The following is a 20,979-nucleotide window of genomic DNA, read 5'->3' as shown; positions in this document are numbered from 1 at the left end:
TGGCCAGAGTTAAGACTTGGATCCAGATACTCTGGTTTACAAAATGATGTTTACAAAGTGCCATGTCTGGTAAGAAGTACAATTGAATCCATATGTTATCGAGCAAATTCTTGTCTCATTTCAGTTTTTGTCCTCTGCAGTTGCTCCTGGCTGGGGAGAAAATGCAAAAAATGCAGACAAAAGGTTAAAGAGAGGCTTGAAGGCAACTGATTAGGGAGAAAGGCATCAGGGCAGGGCTAGGCAAGCCAAGTTCCTCTAAGGGTACATTTGGGGTTGAAGCTCCAGGTTTGGGGTTGGCCGGTGACCATCCAAAGGCTCTTTCTCTGAGAGAGCCACTGTGACCCTGGTTGGGCTGCATCATGCAAACCTTGGAACTGGAGTCTGTGTGTGTGCAGGCAGGTGAGTGCAGGTCACCCCTGCTCGCTTCCACGAGGCTAGGAGGCACTGGGGTGCTCAGTGGTGGGAAGTGGGAGCAATGAGGCCGATGATACATGGTATTAATAGCATCCATTGACTAGTGTAAATCTAGACCCTAGAGTGGGTAGGGGGCTTTGAGCTCCACTCCCAGGCCCACAGGAGCAAAGAGGGGCCCAGGCTCCACGCAGGTGGTCAGAGGTGCTACTCATCTGCCGCTCGGAGGAGGTGTCCCGCCTTTTTCTCAGGCTGTTTCCTTTCCTGGTATATGTGGGAGCCTAAACAGACGAAGGTATCCAGGCTGCCATACAAAGAAGAAGCCCCGTCCCCTTTCTCAAGCTTCAGGCTGCTTCCCATGGGCCCGGATCCTGTGTGTTTCCCAAGACCTTGGGGTGGGAACAGGAAGGTCACCCATTTCCTGCCCTGGTTTGAAGCTCAGCGACTGCCCTTTCTGACCACATCTCAGTGTGAAGTTTCTGCCCTGCTCCCGCGACGACACCCTCAGGGTGTGCCCAGGGATGGTTCCCCGACACTGAGACAGCGGCTCCTGGGTTCTCAGGATGAATGTCCCACCGAGGCCCTTCTGAAGGAGGGGAGCACACCCGTGGCCCCCTTTTAGTCCCTCCATGGGAGGCCCGCAGCTGCCAGGCCCTCTGCTACCCCCTGTCCATCAGACCCTCATAGCATCCTCACACCACCCCTCCATGGTAGGTACCGTTCTGAGCACTATTTCGCAAATGGAGTTATTCCCTCAAGGTCACACAGTTAGCGATGGAGACGAAGTTTGACTTCTGGTCTGTCTGAGTCCAAAACCGCTGGTCATTCTTAATCGATAAATATGTACTGAATGAATCAATGAATGCAGGAACACAGGATGAAGAAGCAGTTAGGGTTTTCCAATCAGACAGAGCACTTCAGACATCCCCACCCTCAGTCTAAGGGAGCACAGTCTGAATATAAAAGGCAACTTGGGCCCAACCTCCTTCCAGTCTCTGGTTGTGCACATTCTGGCGAGTCTGTAACTGGATTCCGGCTCACTCCACCTGCATACTCAGCTCCTTCTCACTATGAAGCCCCAGTTCCATCTCCTGATCTTCCCAATTCTGTGAGAACCTTCTAGCATGTATGTTCTTCCACTTCCCCACAGGGCTTATCACCAGCATATCTGCTGTCTTGTAAAGTTCTTCCTTTCATATCTGCCTCCCCTGCTGGACAGTGTCCTTAATGAGGGTTAGACAGGATGGTTTTTCGCTTGTGTCTCTCTCACCCACTGCTGAAATCCACCACCTAGTGCATCGTTGGCATTTACTGTGCACTGAAAACACGGTTTGTCAGGTAGATGAATGTTTTCCCTACCATTTTAAAGTCCTTGAGTGTGCTCCACCACCTCTGATGCCACTTTATTTTTGTTTTTTTTAAGATTTTTTTTTTTTTTTGATGTGGACCAATTTTCAAGTCTTTAACTTGTTACAATATTGTTTCTGTTTCGAGTATTGATTTTTTGGCCACAAGTCATGTGAGATCTTAGCTCCCCAACCCCGGGCACTGGAAGGTGGTCTCCATCACTGAGCCACATCCCAACTCATTCTTGGCAATAAGACTGTTCTCAGGGGCTTCCAGGGATATGAATGCAAAAAGAACCATGGACAAACCCAGCAGCACTCAGCTGTAGGCAAACTGAGGGCAGGGTGATGTCTTTCATCTTGTATCTCTAACTTTCTGCTCCATAGGAAGAGCTCAAAGTCTACTTGGTTACCTTCAGCGTTTCTTGGCTACACTGAATTCAGCTGAATAATCGGACACTCAGAAGTATCGATACCAGGCAATAACACTTCTGTGGTTCTCTCTTGCACAGATGTAGCATCCATGGGAGATATTTTGTCATTTGGTTCTTAAGCAGTGTCCTTACCTGCCAGGTACAGCCAAGAGAACAGGGCAGTGGCCAGTAGCCCTGAGTTCTAGTCTTGATTTACCAGGGGTTAACTTTATTCCCATGATAATGGGTCCTCTCTGCAGGCTTCACTCCCCACCTCCTTATGGAATGAGTGGATTACACGTCTTTCAAGGTGCCCTCTGACCCTACCACTCTCTCATGCTGTGACCCCAGGGTCTTGTGATGACCCCAAATGTAGAAAAGGAGAGAGGGTTCCTCTCAGGACTCCTGACTCTAGTGCTGTTCCCCTCTGGGTATCTGGAGTTTGCTTGACGTCACTTTGATTTTGCTCATTTGCCTGGCTCTTCTTTCCTTTTCTGTCTGCCTATTACTCTGCTGACAGCCTCTCCTCTCGACGGAACTTACAAAGTTTCATGGCTCTCAGAGTCCAGGAGCAGCCTCACCTTTGCCCTTGTTCCCTTCCTCCTCAGTTCTCTCCATTAATGACCACTTTCTTTTCCTGATGCTTATTTCTCTTCTTCAGGCTGCTCTTTGGCTATTCCCTCCGGAATCCTCACACACCAGACACTCGCCCAGATGACCAATGATTTTTTGATCCTCTGCACGACAAAATAGCACATATTCTTCTAGAGCCCAGCCCTTCCCCGCTCCCTTAGAGCTATCCCTGATCCAGATGGACCCTGCTCCTCCTGATGAAACGTCCTGATGTCCGTTTGGTGCCACCCCGTTCTCTGTAACCACCCTGCAAGCAGCATCTTCTCGCCTGAGCTCCTATTTGGAATCTCCACCAGGAGAGGGGGGCCTTTCGCCTTTTTAGAGAAGGCAGCAGCAGCATGGCATGTCTCAGGCTAGAGCTCTTCTTTCGGTCTCTTGTGTGTGTGCAGAATTCACTGCTCTTCAACCAACCCCAGCTTGCTGTAGGTAACACAGGGAAAAACAAAAACAGCTGATTTCCCTTCCATTGGCAATGTTCCCTTCTCCATCCCTTCTTAAGTGTGGAGATGCTGCCACTGCTAGGAGTCTTCGTCTCCCCCACGTCCTCACCTGCCTGCCAGCCCTCCAGTCCACACGGCAAGCTCCTCCGTGCCCCCTCCTTTGCAGTCGCAAGATTATTAAAGGGAATATGATTGTTTTCTTTCATTCAGACAGTTTGTGTGAGTATGTATGTGTGTGCCTGAGAGCTTGAAAGGCATTGTCCTATAGATATTTTTATAACCTGCAGCAATTACAGCTGTCAGCACAGAGACAAGCTGTGACAAGTTGATTTATGTGTACAGTATATGTGTATGCAGGAGGGAAGAGGGGGGTGCAGAGAGAGATGGGCCGGGGGGCATGGCGGGGGAGAAGGTGGAGGTGGGCGCTCGTTAGGAATCCTCTTTCCAGGAGGTAGAAAGGAAGTTGTTTCTATAAAGAACACAAATAATGAAATTGCTCTGACTGTCATTCCTTTTTCATTAACTCGGATATGCTGGGAAAAAAAATAAAATAAATCCAGCAGTTTTTATGAAGCAAGAGACAGGATATAAGATAAGCCACTAAGTGTTGGTTATATTTAGGGATTAGGAGATGAGACGGGAGCTGACATATGATTTTGATCTTCATCTATTCAAACCGCTTCAATCATGAGTTTCAATAAAATGGATTCTGCCTTGTTAATTGTGCCGGCATCTCTGACCTCTCACTGCTTTCTCAACTTCCATTTTTGAATGAAGTTTGGATCCCTGGGTCCACGAAGGCGCTATGAGGTTGCCAGTGGCTTTTCTTTGTCCACCCTGGTCTCTGCTGGGTTTCCTGTCGGCCAGGCCAGGAGGCTGCAGCTCACCACTGTCCCTTCCCCAGCCAGACACAAAGACAGTGTGTCTATCTCAGACCAAGTGCCCGCAGACTGGCATAAGCCGAACATCCTACAGAGCCTGTGAGAAGAGTTCTTTTTTCTGCCTGGCTATAATAATGAAGCAGTGGCAGGCAAAATATATTAATAAACCATCTTCCACCTTAAATGGATTTCTAAGTATTTTACCGTAGAGTTAATCATGTCTGTAGGCCCCTCGGGAAGGCTGGTTGTTGTCATTACCCACATTCCGAGATGCAAAAACTAATGCTCATTTGTACCTACCTGGGAATTAGATGCAAGAGCCAGGATGAGAATTTATCATGAAAGGAGTCATGCCTGCCATTCTCAAGCCTGGAGGGAAATGACTCCAAACTCCAGAAAGAGTCCCTCTCCCTTCTCTATTTCTACTTGAGGTGCTAAGACCTGTTTACCAAGAAGAATTGGAGGGGTGGATACAGTTGCGGTGGATGGTCAGAGATAACTCTTTGGCCCCTATGGAAGAACCCCAAATTCAGCAGACTGAGGTCAGCAATCATGATCTCACACCTAACATCTGCTATCATATAACATTTGAGCTTGGGGAAATCATGCGATTTCCTATTTTCCCGAGATTTCCCACTGCAAATATCGAGACAAAATAGGGTCTGGCAAGAATGGACTAGTGCTGAAATCGGTTAATTCTCTTCTTCTTTCAAAAACATAAACAAAATCTCCTGCTCCCCATAGACATCATTTTTGGTTTTCCTGAGAGCAAAGTCATCCTTTGTGGTCACAAGTTGACAATTGATTTTTCTTTTTTTTTGGTGTTATATATCATATGGCCCCACCAGCTAAAAGTAGCAGATGGATTTCCCTGAGAATTTAATATTGGAAAAGTCAGCAGAGGAAACGAGGGGGAAATGGGCCTAGTGATGGATTAAGTTCAATCTTCAGTGTGAGTTGCTCAACTTTACCTGGTAGTACATTTTCTAGGGGCTTCCCAGGTGACTAGGTGGATGAAGAATCCACCTGAAATCCTGCAGTGTAGGAGATCCGGGGTCCATCCCTGGGTTGGGATCTCCTGGAGGAGGGCATGACCAAGCCACTCCAGTATTCTAGCCTGTAGAATCCTGTGGACAGAGGAGCCTGGAGGGCTACAGTCCATGGGGTCGCAGAGAGTCAGACATGACTGAAGCGACTGAGCGTGCATGCATGCACACTTGCTGGTTACCTGTTAAAAGAGGAAGCCATACCTTCTCAGTCTTTCTTTGTTGCCTTGTTTGGCCTCAACATCTGCACACGCATCTCCATCCCTTCCAACCCAGGGCAGTTGTGGGCACAGGGTATGAGTGAAATGCTTGTGTACCATTCACACACGTGTTGTCTACACGTACCTGGGATGATCCGTTGAAAGACACACGGACTTTATGGCACCAGGACCCTTATATGACAGTGATTTAGTTGGAAAAATTCAGCTTCTTTTTGGTGGTGGCTGGATGACTTTGAGAAGAACACATTTTGTTGTTGTTATTGTTGCTTTTCAACAGCTGTTTAAAAAAAAAAAAGCTTCCTGGTTGGATTTGGGAGAAAGTCCAGGGGAAAAACAAAGCCACACTGCCTCTTCTCTTTCCCCAGGGAGAATCTGGGTCAGTGCAGGGAGCTCAGACAGGAGTCCCCAAGCAGAGAACCATGTTGGTGTTAGCATGCGGGGTGGGCTGTGTGCAGCTCGGGGCTCCCCCCACGCTCAGGAGCCTGGCCCAGGAGGGAAGGAGCCACATTCCATCAAGGCTGAAGTGAGAGGAAACATACGAAGGTGGGCACACAGCAGCCAGAGAGAAGTGACAGGAACTGAGGCCAGTGCAGCCTTCCCCTGAGTTTCAAGAATTTGAGAAACATACCTCTTAAGAGGAAACCGGCTCTGCAAGAGTGTGAAGCCTTGGACACTTGGGAATCTTCCGTATCAGTAATGCCAGGGGCTCACACTCATTCATCTGAAGTGAGCACTCTGCAGGGCCAGCATCTTTTCATGTCGACCGAACAAGAATAGAGAATGTAAGTCAGTGTCGGAACTTGACCAACATTTTGATGTGGTTTTGCCAGATTTGCACACTAAGAGGCTTCTGTGATTTTGCATTGGTTTTATATACGGAAGATCTCTATAATGATGTTTGAAGGAGCTTTTTTTTGGGGGGGTTGTGGGGTGGGCGTTGACTGTTGAATAATAAATGGAATTATTCTAAAACATCCTCCCAACACTTTACATTTACTCTAAACGCTAATGAATTAATCTGATAATTTTAAACGTGCACACGTGCATGCTTCAGGGTTTTCCTTTCCTAGTTAATTAGTTTGTGACCCTTATTAAGATGTCTCGGGCTTATTAAGACCGCGTGGTAACTTTGCCTTTCTTCTTAATTTGGAAATGACAGCTCCTCAAGGGGGGAAATGGTTAAACTCCTCGCCCGGGCTCGTGCACGGCCGCAGCGCGGCGCGGCGGGGGTTAAGGTGGGCGCCCGCGCCCCGCGCCCCGCGCCTGCCGCCCGCCGGGATGCGCGCGGTCCGCCCGCTCGCTCGGCGCCGGCACCGCGGAGAGCGGCGGTCAGTGATGGAGCTGCTGCCATGACAACCCCGGCGGTCGGGGCCCGCGCGCGTCGGGGCTGCTCCCGGGAGGCCGGCGGCGCGGAGGCCGGGGGCGGCCGCTGAGCGTGGCGTCCGCACGGCTCCGGGACCGGCAGCGCCTCGCCTTGCCCAGCGAGCGAGCGAGCGAGCGAGCGAGGGGCCGCCGCCGCGGAGACCGCCCAGCCTAGACCGGCCGCATAGCGGCGGCTGCAGCGCGCATTTGGGATCGGAGGAAGTTGACCGAGGCGGCTGCGGCAGCAACCCCCGTCCGGATCGCGCGAAGCCCGGCGTAGCCTCCCTCTCCTGCTGGCTCACTCCTGCGCCTCCTGCGTGCTCCACTTTTCGGCTCTGCTATTGTTACAGGCTGTTTTCTGCGGGCCATCCTTCTTCCGAAACTTACAAAGAAAGTGTTGGACCTGCCCTTGTTGGAACTGAGGAATTCAGATCATCTCTGGGTGGCCGGATCCAACCCACCCCCTATCCCCTTCTGGTACCAAAGTGCTTACTCCTCTCCCAAGTGCCATGCCTGAACTGTTAACGCGAGGAAGGGGCTCCTGAGGCGTGCCCGCACCTTCCCACCTGTCTGGCGCTTCTCCTCTCTCGGCCACCTTCTCGGCCAAGCAGCACCGAGGCAGCCCCCTTTGGATGTGCTCCGTGGAAACCGCTTCTCCGAGGCTGGAGCGCTGAGGCTCGATTTGGGGAGGAACACCCGACTTGGAGGAGTCTGCGCGCTTTTTCTCCAGCCCGCGCCTCCGGGTCCCCGTGCTCGCTCCCCACCCCACCCACTTCCCGTGCGCGCCCGGGGGGCGTGTGCCGAGCCGCCGCCGGAGTTCTGGGAAGTTGTGGCTGTCGAGGATGGGGGTCTGTGGGTCCCTGTTCCTGCCCTGGAAGTGCCTCGTGGTCGTGTCTCTCAGGCTGCTGTTCCTTGTACCCACAGGAGTGCCCGTGCGCAGCGGAGATGCCACCTTCCCCAAGGCGATGGACAACGTGACGGTCCGGCAGGGGGAGAGCGCCACCCTGAGGTAGGGAGCCGCCATCCCTCTCTGAATCGACTGATTTGTGGAGGGGACGTGGGGGGAGAGCGCCAGGGGTGCAGGTGTGTCCTGCGGAGCTGCTGCAGGGAGGCTTCGCTGCTTCGCTGGGCTGCCCTATTCATGGCTTAGCTGGGTGTGCTGCCTGGAAAGGTGGTGGTCATGGGGAAACGTTCAGCGGTTCCAGCGATGAGCTGTTTCCCAAACCTGGCCTCCTTGGCTCAGGACTTGGTAAGCAGGAGGGGCGCTGGGCCAGGGGCTCTCTGATGTGGAGGCCAGTGTCCAGAGCGCTGTCTGTTGCCCGAAGCTGGTGGCGTGGTGATTGGGGGCCTGGCTGGGGCTCCGCGCGAGCAGCCTTCTCTGAAGTTAATGAGTCCCAGAGGTCGGGTCTGGCTTCCTGTGAATGCCATCACTCTGCCCATGCCATGGGACGTTGCCAGCCAGCTCCCAGACTCTGGTCGAGCGGCTGTTTTGCCCTGGGTCTGACTGTGTCTGGGCTTTCCTGGGGCACCTTCGTGCCTCGAGCTGGTGACCAGAGGGCCATGCTTTCTCTATCTGAACATGGCCCTGAGATCGAAGCCATGGAGATAAGTCTGATTTCCCCTTGGAAATATCACTTACTCTGTCAGTGGTGCTATCCTCCACAGCAGTGTGTGCAAAGCTCATCTACCCAACGGAAAGGGGAATTTATTGTTGAGTTGGGTCCTGGTGGACTTCTGGGGTTCAGGCTGATAGGAGGTGGAGGAGGAAGAGAAGAAGAATCTTGGCTATGTTTTGTGTAAGGTAGGATGAGCCTGTCTCCCGTTCTACCCTGCCTCCTGAAATGCTAACGCCAATTTCCAGTGTCTACAAACCATACCACACACAGGAGGGCCACACAGAATGTCAGTGATTGTAAGCGGGGCTCTTATGCTCTGGAATTTGATGAGAGTCCGCAGGAGGTAGAAGTTAAGAAGGTTCGTGGGAAGAATGATGTGCTTGCTTAAATAAAGTTTCCCAGGCTGGGCCAGCGCTGAGCTGACTGCATGGCAGTGTGGCAGTATTCCCATTCTCTGTACATGAAGAGTCTTGGAGAGACAACCGTGGTGCTGGTAGCCACGGTTTTACCCCTGCTGCAATAGTCCTCTAAGGTTTATGGATGATGCATGAGGCAATACCCCCGGGGTAGAAAATGTTGAGGAAGGGGCACGGGTTACAGAGCTGACTCGTCAGGACATTGCCAGAGGAGGGGTGTGATTTAAGGGCCTGTCGAAGCCTGCAGGCACCCATACTCCTTCGTCTCTGCAAGCTAACACCCATGCCCCCAAGGGTTGCTAGGTTTTCTTTGGTTCTGGGATCCACCTCTTCCACGGAACCCTGAATTAGGGATGATTTTGAGCAAAGGTTAAAGATTTGACTGCCTCATACCTGAAATAGCTGTGTGTCTGCTTTGTAAAGGATTTCATGGACGCTTCAGATATGTCCTGATCTCAGGCTGTTTAGAAAGAAACACAAAAGCAAGCCTCTGAAGCAATATAGTGAATGGCACGTAGTGTCCTTGGCGTATGCCCTTGGTCCCCAACCCTTGGCTGCAAAGTGTAGCCCCCAGGAGATAAGACGGAGACGGTCGTACTGGAGAACACTGTAGACATCACTGGAGTGGTACTTTCAAGAAGGTGGAAGGTAGTCAGCTCTGTAGACATCAGGAGATAAAGAAGCAGGACCAAGGGGTCTTGCAGACAGTAGCTCCCATAGTATAGGAACAGTGAGGGGATATGGGTGGGCTGGGTGTGGTCTTCAGCAGGCAGCCCCCAGGCTCAGGAGAATCTGGACCCTGCCAGCATAGGCTCGGCCCGGAGCCAGGCCTGGGTAGGAGCAGCTCCTCTTAAAAATCGCATGATCGTGTACCTGCTGGCTTCTCTCTTTGTCTTCACTACCATGCCTCTTGCTGGCTTTCTCTGGGCCTCTCTGTCCATCTCTCTCTCGCTCTCACATTTGTTTGCATTTTGATGTGTGTTTAGGCTCACTGGTCCTGACTGGTTGTAGATGGAAGAAGTGGGATACCGTGGGGCTTCCACAGCCCAGCTCTGGCGCGGAGGCCCCCCTGGAGCCCCGCTGACACTTAGGCAGCCTCTGGGGCTGACTGTCTTCCCACCACGCAGCGGAGAGACCCTCCCAGTGGAGGGAGCCCTCCAGGGCGGGGGTTAGAGGAGCGGGGATCTGCCTGACGCCAGCCCACTGGCCGGGGGCCTGAGTGGGGGTGTGAGCTGGGCCGAAGGGGGACAGGGGTGCTGGAGTCTCTGTAGGATGGGCGTGGTCCTCCTTAGGCCCTCTCTCACTGGACGAGGAAGGGCCGCCATGATGGGGTGCACTTCTGTGGAGGGGTAGCCCTTAAACCCTCAAACATGGGCTCGGCCTCTTGTGATTCTCTGTGCAGAGAAGCAAGTAGGAAATCTCAGATTTTGTTTGCACAGAAATTGCTAGATTTGCACATAACCTGATTCCAGGTTGCAACACTGTAGTGGTTCAGGTCTCTGGGTTATTTCCCTTTGGGTTTTATTGTGTGTGTGTTAGTCTCTTCTTTCTTTTGTCCTCCCTCCCCTTCCCTCCTTCCTCCTTTCCTCCCTTCCGTATTTCTTGATTCAACATGTCACCAAGCTACCCAGACCCCAGTCAGGCTGGCCCTGACCACTCTAGCTCTGCCAGGGGAGCCACCCTCCCCAAGTCACCGTGGGTGACCATGAGGTTCACGCTTGTAGTTTTCTCCTCAACCAGCAGAGGACTTTTTGCTCTAATTTCGTTTTATTCTGCTTTGTTCTCACCAGTTTCGTTTTTTTGAGGATCTTTTGCAGTCCCCAAAGAATGCATGCTTCAGCAGCAGATTCTAATGTGAGGGAACTTTTGAGGAGGTTTTATTTCCTCCAATTAGCTCTAATGATCCTTGTGGAAGAACCAGGAAACCTTTCACCTAGTATGGCATCTATAGTCTGAATAGAATTACAATTTGCAGTCTCTCACTCCTTCTGCCCTCCTGCCAATAGTCTGTATGCATATTTTTACAAAAGAGTGAGGTTTCGTACAATAGACTGTGCAATAATAATAACATGAACCTAAGTTTCTTGGTTGCTCACTATGTCCTAAGGAGTATTCTAAGTGTTTTATACATGGTCTCACCTATCACCAAACTCATAACATAAACATTTAACCCTAATGCCACCCCTCTGATTGTAGGTGCCATGATCATCCCCATTTTACACATGCTAAATCTGAGGCTTGAAGAGTTTATATCATTTAATTAAGGGTGCACAGCTAGGATATTTGGAAGCCAGATTATGTGGCAGTAGCAATAATATTAAATAGATGCATGCATGTGTGCATGCTCAGTCGCTTCAGTCATGTCCAACTCTCTCCGACTCTGAACCATAGCCTGCCAGGCTCTTCTTTCTGTGGGATTCTCCAGGCAAGAATACTGGAGTGAGTTGCCATTTCCTACTGCAAAATAAATGCATAGTACTATCAGTTACTGGTCAGTTACTGGCAATGAATCCTCACAACAACTCTCTGAAATAGATGTAATAATCTATTGCATCTCAAATTACAAGCCCACAGTCTCCATTTTGGACTTCCCAGATGAGTGCTAGTTGTAAAGAATCCACTAATACAGGAAATGTAAGAAACGTCTGTTTGATTCCTGAGTCAGGAAGATCCCCTGGAGGTGGGCAAGGCAGCCCACTCCAGTATTCTTGCCTGGAGAATTCCATGGATAGAGGAGCCTGGTTGGCTACAGTCCATGGGGCCACAAAGAGTCAGACACGACTGAAGTGACTCTAGCACACACGCATGCATCTCCATTTTATCGATGAGGACGCTTAGACGCAGAGAGGGGAATTTACCTAAGATCACACGTTAGTGAGTGGCCCAGCTGGAAGGCCGAGTCCTCGCCTTTGCAGGACGATCTTTCCGCAGCGCGTCCTGTGCTCTTCTGATAACTCTGCTCGAGGACTCAGTGTCTCCCCACTCATTTTCTCTCTTGCCCTGTCTTGCGGTGTCATTCATCACCCTTTTCCCTCTCCTTGTGGTTGGGGAGCAGCGAGCTCTTGGAAGCAGGGATCCTGTTTGTTGTGCCCAGAGCATCATGTGCTCCCAGATGTCTGCTGAACAGATGAGATGACTAAAAACAAAACAAGACAAAACATCCTCCAGTCTCCATACAACTGTGGTTCAGCCAAGATGCGTGGAATGGTCCTTACTTGAAGGGCATGAGCTGGGTGTTGGGTGTGGAAAGGCTTGGGGCTGAGGCTTCTCACCCCAAGACCTTGGGTCCAACTCACAAGGCTGGGCTGTGGTCGCAGAGGCCAAAGAGGTCATCAACTGTGGAGGACATTGTGTCCTTTAATGAGTGGGTGGGTGGTCTGCCTGTGGTCAGAGAACAGTACCCTCCTCCCAATGGACATGACTGTGCTGCTCTGATGGGAGCAGGGGAGCCTGAGATATCAGCTGTGTGGCTCTCATTAATTAGACCATCACTGAATGTCACCATGTCACTTGACAACTTTGATGAATGCGTGTCATGTTTTCATAGATTCCCCAAATGAGGCAACTGGTGAAGTCAGTTGTCTCCTTGGGCGAGATCTGGTAAGTGGGTATCAGAGCTGAACTATACTTTCTTTCATGTCCCTAGACTCTAGGCTTTGCGAATGTGGGATGTTGCTTTTTTATTAAAAAAAAAAAAAAGTGAGTTAAGAATAAAAAGTCTGAGAAATTTACAAGACGGAAGTGGGGTTTCATATAGCAGCTCCAGGGGATAGCAGAGAACAATGTGGTTTCCATACTCCAGGAACCCCGCGGGGCCTCTGCCGCTGCTGGAGGCTGCAGCGTGTTACTCAGGTTTGGAAAGCCTGTAACATTTCATTCTCGAAGCTGGTGGGTCCTCTGTTAGTCTCTCCAGCTACTGCATGGCCTCTTAAAGCCAGAATTATGCCAGCTTCAAGTTTCTGTCCCTAGTTCCTAGTGCATGACTTGGACCAGGGTTTTTGCTAATAAAGCCTGACTTCCTTCCCTCGCTTCTTTCTGTTTCTTGAACACAGAAAGATTCCTCCTGCTAGAGAGCCTTCCCACGTGTGGCTCTCTTTGTGGTCATGCCCCTCTTTCAGCTCTTCCTACTGCGGCAGCTCATCATCATTTTGGCCTCAGCTCAGATGGAATCCCCTTCCTCTAGCCTGACACCCAGATAAAAGTGATTCTCTAGCACTTCCACCAGGCTTGGGCTGGCATGTCATCCTGGATTATTTTCAGAGCAGTTTTTCTATTCGTTTGTCTGGTTATGTGCTTAGGGGTCTGTCTTCCCCAGCTGGGTTGTAACTTCCTCGAGGATTGGTGTCTTCCCTGCCTTTTCCAGTCTTATCCTGTGCAGTGTCTGGGAGATGCTAGGTGCTCAGGGATGTAGCTCTTGTTTGAGTGGAGGAAATCATGAGGGTCTGCGATCATCATCTCCTCCTTGCCTTCTCTGCCCTTTGTCCTCAGTTGTCCAGCGTTGTCCTTGGCCTGGGTATGTCCCTGGATCGGTGTCATTTCTGTCTGGGCCGTGCTGTGTTGGGCTTGAGGATGCCCTTGAGGAGGGCACGGCTACACATAAGTAATTGAACTGGTGTCCTTCTGTCCTGATCACAGATGGTCTGTGTCAATTGTCTGCTATTTCACAACCGCGCCCACGACACATGCTATCTTTCTGCCAGGTCACTTTCCTGCCCAGTCCTTAAGCTTTTAAAGAGCTGCTACACTCTGAGAATGTACTCAGCCCCAGACAGATCTCAGGGAAATGAGCATTTTCAAGATAAAGAGGGGCACAGAAAGGCACCTCTCCACCCATCCTTCTTTCTGTCTGTTTGGAGTCTGCTGTCAGTGGGTGTCTGGCCGTGTAACTATTGATTCGTTGCTTTTGAGTTAACTCCTGCAGAATAGCAATGCCACATGGGAAGCGGGTGCTGCCCTGACCCCTCCCAGGATGGACCTCTGTGCACCTATTTTGCCAGGCATCCTGCTGGGGGACTGAGGCTCAGAAGAGCCTGGACAGATGGGGCTGTGGAGGGAGGCTCCTGGAAGCACACTCAGCCTGTTAAGGAGCCAAAAACTAAAATGGGAAAGCTGAAAACCCAGCCAAATTCTGGACAGAAGGAAAAGGACATGTGAGTTCACAGGAGAACCCGAAGAAGGTACAGAGGGACAGCCTGGTTCTCAGGGACTCCTCACCTATAAGATTAGGTGGTTTGTAGAAATGCTTCTCTTTTCTTCTGAGAAAGAATGGCAGAGATCCGGGGGTTCAGCCATCTAGTTTTCCAGATAGTGAGACTGGTGACCATCAGCTCGCCCGAGGAGGGCTTCCTGCAGAATGAGGAGGAGCTGACCCCCAGCACACACTGGATCACACACTGTGAGCCCTCGCTTACCTGTGTGCCCGAGGCAAGGTCACCTTTTACTATGAAGTGCACAGGCCTCATGCCACCCGGGATGCCTCCGACAGACCTGGTCAGCATCTACCACCAAGCGCTCTCCTAACTGCTTCTCCCCTCGGCCACTAAAGGCAGCATTCTTAGCCTGTATCAGCTCTGCCTGCGACTCTTTGGGACGATGGGTCAGGCAGGCGCTGGGCACCCTACCAGTAGAGACGTGCTGAACACTCAGAGCTGCTCCACGAGGCAGATCCTGTTATTATTCCAGTTTTACACGTCAGGAAAGCGAGGGCTGGAAGGCAGAGTGAGCCGTTTCCCAGCCATTTCCACACGGTCGGATGGAGACAGTGCCTGGGACTTGGGGCTGGTGTTGTCTGACTTCTGGGCTCCTTCTCTTTTTGTGACAAAGGACTTTCCTCATTCTGTTCCTTTTCTTCGTCGTCAGTTTCAGTTTCCTCCCAGAAACCAAGTGAATTTTCCGTTCTTCCTTGTCCTGGGCACAAGAACCCCCTTTCTGAAAGTGTTTTAGGAATTGGGTACTGGGGGCATGTACAGTTTGGCGTGGTCTGTGGCATGACGGAGTGTGTAAGGTTTGGAAGTGGTCTGTGACAAGATGGAGTCTGTAAGGTTTGGTGTGGTCTGTGGCATGATGGCGTGTGTAAGGTTTGGTGTGGTCTGTGACAAGATGGAGTCTGTAAGGTTTGGTGTGGTCTGTGACAAGATGGAGTGTGTAGGGTTTGGTGTGGTCTGTGACATGATAGTGTGTGTAGGGTTTGGTGTGGTCTGTGGCATGGTGGAGTGTGTAAGGTTTGGTGTGGTCTGTGACATGATGGCGTGTGTAAGGTTTGGTGTGGTCTGTGGCATGGTGGAGTGTGTAGGGTTTGCTGTGGTCTGTGACATGATAGTGTGTGTAGGGTTTGGTGTGGTCTGTGGCATGGTGGAGTGTGTAAGGTTTGGTGTGGTCTGTGGCATCATGGGATTATGTAAGGTTTGGTGTGGTCTGTGACATGATGGAGTGTGTAAGGTTTGGTGTGGTCTGTGGCATCATGGGATTGTGTAAGGTTTGGTGTGGTCTGTGACATGATGGAGTGTGTAAGGTTTGGTGTGGTCTGTGGCATCATGGGAGTGTGTAAGGTTTGGTGTGACCTGGAGGCACAAGGAATGACCCAGCTGGCCTCTAGAGGTCCCTTCTCATCAGAGAATCATAGAATCTCCATAGGTTGTTCTGAGTAAGAATTTTATTCCAGGTTCTTCCACCAGCCTTCTGCTTCAGACATCAGCAATCTTGGGCTCTCTCACAGAGAGTTCACACGGAGCACATTTCGATGGAAACATGAATCTGTGAGGACTCCACAAGCCAGTCTATCTGGATGCCTGGGCAGTGGGAGGTGAATAGCTGACAGCTCGACCTATTAATGTCCTTCTTTGTTGTACTAGAAATAGGGCCATTGGCATCTCTCCTGGGGAAACTTGAAAAAATTTTAAGTAATGTGAATGTCATATTTCTTTAAGTTTGGAGTCTCCACTGAAGGGTAAAATGTAACATTATTCTTGCATTCTTTGAGATTATTTTGCTTCTTCTGGAGCAGGTTGATGGAATCCTGCTATAATAAATAAATAATACCATTAACATCTTTTAAATGGTCAAGTAATAGTATTTTTAGGAAAGGAAGAATTAGTTGGGGTTAAGATGCAATTTCAAATCACAGGTGGGAACCAAAGGCAGGGAGGAAACAGTAGGAATGTTTAAGGGGAGTGCAAGTGAAGGAGACAAAGCTCTTCACAAGACAAGATCTTTCTGATTCGTATTTCTGCAGGAGCGGCGTGCCAGAGAGAAAATGGCCTGGGAGACAGGATTCCGCTAACTGACTTTCTCTGTGTCATCTTGGGCAGTTTTTACAAATTCTTCTGTTTAAGGAAGACAGCAGCTCCCTACCTCAGAGGATTGTTTTGGGTTAAAACGAAATAATATATACAAAGTTTAGTCTAGAATTATAGCTCTCTTTCCGTCTGTGTGTGTGTGTGTGTGTGTAAGCATATAAGTATATTAATGTATGTGTATACATAATAGTAACACATGTAGCAATTTTCATTAAAACCTATTGCAGCTTAAACACTCCTGTGCCCACACTTTGATGGATGAGCTATGACTAGCTTTTGGAAGATCTATGAGGAGAAGAATGTCTCTTCATCCAGCTCTAATTATACTTCTCTGAATGTTTCTCTTACATATCTGCTTAGATCCTAGGAATCTTCTGTTCACATACTTTCTTGAACTATTTTCTATCAGAGATGGAGTGAGGAGAAAGGTCTTTATTTTTCATCACAGATTCTTGGATAGCAAGTTATGACAGTTCATGGCTCTCAAGATGAATTTCCTACCAAAAAAAGAAAATTATGCTAAAGGATCTTTGGAGCCCAGTTCAGTTCAGTTCAGTTGCTCAGTCGTGTCTGACTCTGCAACCCCATGGACTGGTAGCACACCAAGCCACCCTGTCCATTACCAACTCCTTGAGTTTATTCAAATTCATGGCCATTGAGTCGGTGATGCCATCCAACCATCTCATCCTCTGTCATCCCCTTTTCCTGCCTTCAATCTTTCCCAGCATCAGGGGCTTTTCCAATGAGTCAGCTCTTCGCATCAGGTGGCCAGAGTATTGGAGCTTCATCTTCAGCATCAGTCCTTCCAATGAATATTCAGGACTGATTTCCTTTAGGATGGACTGGTTGGATCTCCTTTCTGTCCGACCTATGTGGAACAGGTTACCTGGCACAAATAGTGGGGTCAGGAGTTGATATACAGATTTAGGATTTGTAGACCTTTTTACTATGGAAGACTGATTCTTCCATGACAGGTCCATTGGAGTCAGCTGGCAAAGCAGGATAGGGATGACACTGAAGTGGGGCAGAGAGGTTAAGCTCTTCCAGCTTTGAAGCCCTGAGATTGCATTTCCCCTCATCCTCACCTCTTCACTGAGAGGCCATCTTAGGACCCCCGTATCAATGGAGAATATAGAAAAGGGTCTCTGCATTTGGTAGTTTTTCTCTGGAACAGTTCTGGGATGAGACCAGTGTGCCTGGCCTGAGAAACTGATCTTAAGTCACTCGGTTGTGTCCAACTCTTTGTGGCCCCATAGACTGTAGCCTGCTGGGCTCCTCTGTCCATGGGATTTCCCAGGCAAGAACACTGGAGTTGATTGCCATTCCCTTCTCCAGGGGATCTTCCCGACCCAGGGATCGAACCTGGGTCTCCTGCATTGCGGGCAGATTCTTTATTGCCTGAGCCATAGCGAAGCCCATAGAAACTGATGTTAGAATTCACTAAAGGAACCACAGAAAACATCCTTCTTGCTGCAACCCTGCATCACAGGGCTCAAAGTAGTTTAAATTATAGATAGCAGTCTGAGTTGTTCATGATCTGTTTCCCCCAAATTTCATTGATTCATGTGGTTGAGTTATTTGGGTTGATTTGGGTGTATTTGGCCAACTTGCTGCCTTGTCAGTGTGAGATGTTTTGGCTTAGAAAGCTTTAGAGAGGTTAGATTTGTCTTGTACTATGTACATATGAATTAATCTTACCATCTTGCTGATGGATTTTTAAAAATAATAGAATTTTTAATGAAAGCAGCAGCAACCATGAGACTGATGGAAAATGACAAAACTGACATCAACCTTCAGATAAAGCTTTGTTGGCCCCACAGAGGAAAGTGAAATATGTTTGTGTGAAATAATTTCTTGATCTTCTCTGGCTTTCAAACAGGCTGTAATGTAGTGGATGAGTGGAAAAATGCTCTCGCACTCAGAATAATCATCTTTGGACAAATTTACTTATCAGGAAAGCTCAATCCAAAACAATTCTAACTGGTCAGAACCCATGAGGAAGAAAGTAAGAAAGAGAATATATGCAAGATATTTTTAATTGGGTTCAGCAGTCATACATGAAAACTGGAAAAAAATAGTACTTTGGTGTCGTGAATTAAATTGCACCACTCCCTCCCAGCCAAAAATTCTATTGAAGTTCTCACATCCAGAACTTCAGAGTGTGACCTGCTTTGGAAGTAGTTATAAAGAAGGGTTCGCACTGGAGTCCAGTGGGACCACAATGCAGTCCAGCTGGTGTCCTGATGGAAGATGACCTGTGGAGATATGGTAGACACACAGGGCGCTAACTGTGTGATGATGAAGACAGACTGGAACAATGGGGCTGCAAGCCAAGGAATGCCAGAGGTTGCCTGGAAGCAGCAGAGCTCAGAAGGGGAAGGGAGGAATTCTGTCCTATGGGTTTCATAGGGAGCGTTTCCATGGCACCTTGATTTCAGACTTCTGGCCTCCTGAACTGTGAGATGTGCGTTTCTGTTGTTGCAAGCTGTGCAGGTTGTAACGCACTATTATAACAGCCCCAGAAACTGATACATGTGGGTGTTTTACAGAGATGTCTTAAACAAATAATCACGTATGATGCTCATGGTATGACTGTTCCTCTCCCAGTCATCAGGTCCCAGCCTCCATCACACACGTCTAGGAGGCTGACCCAGGGTAGTGATGCAGTTAGAATTGATTACTCCTTTTTCTTAATGGAGCATCAGGACAAGCCCTCCTGTATCTTACTTCTCAGTGATCTTAGCCACCTCAGAAGTCAGAGATGTCCCAGACTATGTGTCATTTTTTAGATTCTAATCACCATACAGTTCTGTCTATCCAACAATCTGACCTGGTTGCCAGCCTGTCTAATCTCCCGAATCTTTTATCATCCTCTTGTCTTTATGATCTGTCATCAGGGATATCCTCACATCCCCAGTCTCTTCTCTGAACATTCCCCCTCATCTGAAACTTGGCTGTTTCCTGTCTGATATCCTCTCCTAGAGTCAGATCATAGGCTTCCCTGGTGGCTCAGATGGTAAAGAATCTGCCTTTAATACAGGGGACCTAGGTTTGATCCCTGGGTCAGGAAGATCCTCTGGAGAAGGGAATGACAACCCACTCCAGTATTCTTGCCTGGGAAACCCATGGACAGAGGACCCTGGCAGGCTGTGGTCGACAGGGTTGCAAAGAGTCAAACATGACTGAACGACTAACACTGTTCAGAGTCAGATCAGTGGTGGTGGTGTTTTTTTTTTTTCCCATGTCCTTGTTTCCATGAGGTCTGAGATTTGAAGAGATGTTCTCCTTGCTCTTCCTCATGGCTTATGGATATTTCTTTTCCCATCTCTCAGAATCCCATTACACTGCAGCACAGGCTGTGTACCCTCATCCTGTTTCTTGCTGCCGCGTCTGCTGTCTGGCCTGACCAGTCTTCCTCACTCTGGAGCTCCAGGCTGTCCATCCAAGTGTTAATCCGTGCATCAACTTTCAGGACTCAGATGTTTCAAAGGCTCTGCCCCAAGTGGTGTTTTTGACTAGCCCCGTGTGACTCATTGCCAGCCACCAACAACTTGATCTTCCTTCAGTCTGCCCCATCTTGGGCACAGACCCCACCATTCACTTAAGAGATACGATGTTTTTTTCTTTTTCTCCTATGTGATATCTAGTCTTATCAGTAAATCCTGTGTCTTTACAAGACACATCCTGAGTTAGATCACGTTTCCCATCTGGAACATGACCGCCCTAGCGAAAGCCACTCTCAGCTCTCTCCAGGACCATTCCAGGGGCATCTCATCTGGTCTTCCTGCCTCTATGTCTGTTCTCCCAGAGTCCATTCTCACCTAGTAGGCCAAGGTATCATTTTAGAACATAAATTAAATCTTGTCCCTCTGTTTATAAAGTCCCGTAGTGGCTTCCGGTTATATTGAGAATGAAATGCGTGTGAAAGACTGCATTTCCTGGTGTGTGCTTATCCCTCTATCCCCCCTGCCCCGCTCACCAACCTTCCTTGTTGTTCCTGCTCCAGTCTCCCATTGTCAGAGAGGACCTTCCTGACCACGCTATATGAAATAGTTATACCCCAGCCCTCATATCTCTCCATCCCCCTACGTAACTTCAACTTTCTCTATAGCCCTAAACACTTAGGAAGTTCTGTTATTTATTTATCTGATAGTTATTTATTGCCTCTTCCACTAAAATGTGAGATCCCCAAGGCCATTGGTTTTATTACTCTCATTTATAGTGGCTAAATTACCGCCTGGAACATGGCATAGATCAAGGAGTATTTTTCGAGTGAGTGAGAACTTTATTAGGAATCGTGGTAAGCTGCTAATAGTGAGAAGTATTTATCTTTTATTGGAAAGAGGTGACTGAGGAGTAACTCTTTCTTGGCCTAGGTTTGGGGCTTTTACACAGAGCTTAGAGTGGGTGTCTGGGACTCAGCCTTGTTTTCTAGACAGCAGGTGGGTCAGGCCTTGCGGACAAAGTCAGGGGGTAGCGTGACATACTTCCTAAAGTCTGCACACCCAGAATCAAGAGGACCTTTACAATTCCAGCTTCACAAGAGATTTTATAGAAAATCTAATAAACACTTGAAAATCGGGATTGGTTTCTAGCTGAAAGCCTGTGAACTTGGGGTGGGGAGGAGGGAAGGAAGTGGCAGTCAGGCAGAAAGCAGCCTGTGAGCCTGAAAGTTAGCACATTGTTCAATGTCCATTATTTTGTCTGACACTTTCCTGAAGAAGGGAATTGTACCGTGAGGCTGTGGAGCACGTGGATGGAGTGCAGAGTCTGGGGCCAGACCGCTCTCTGGGCTCCAGTCCCGGTTCTACCCCACTTCGCAGCTGTATGACCTTCGGCACGTTGATCCACCTCCCTGGGCCCCAGTTTTGTCATCGTTGAAGGGAACTAATCACAGGA

The 20,979-nt window shown here is 49.2% G+C and overlaps 1 protein-coding gene across 7 annotated transcripts in view; it reads left to right on the top strand.

The window, feature by feature from the left end:
• The window catches only part of NTM (neurotrimin), a 944,459-nt gene that overhangs the window by 522,997 nt on the left and 400,483 nt on the right, over positions 1-20,979 (top strand). For 2 of the 7 annotated variants that reach the window (XM_070457405.1, XM_070457409.1), the window contains exon 2: positions 7,678-7,762. In XM_070457405.1, coding sequence (XP_070313506.1) covers positions 7,678-7,762 — 85 coding nt within the window. Of the gene's footprint in view, positions 1-5,807; positions 6,174-6,652; positions 7,763-20,979 lie in introns of those variants that run through there. The other 5 variants (XM_070457408.1, XM_070457410.1, XM_070457406.1 and 2 more) reach the window with 5 other exon arrangements.

The sequence above is a fragment of the Odocoileus virginianus genome, chromosome 28, assembly GCF_023699985.2.
Source record: "Odocoileus virginianus isolate 20LAN1187 ecotype Illinois chromosome 28, Ovbor_1.2, whole genome shotgun sequence".
In the NCBI taxonomy this organism is placed as follows: domain Eukaryota; kingdom Metazoa; phylum Chordata; class Mammalia; order Artiodactyla; family Cervidae; genus Odocoileus; species Odocoileus virginianus.
This window is presented reverse-complemented; position numbering and strand designations above follow the sequence as displayed.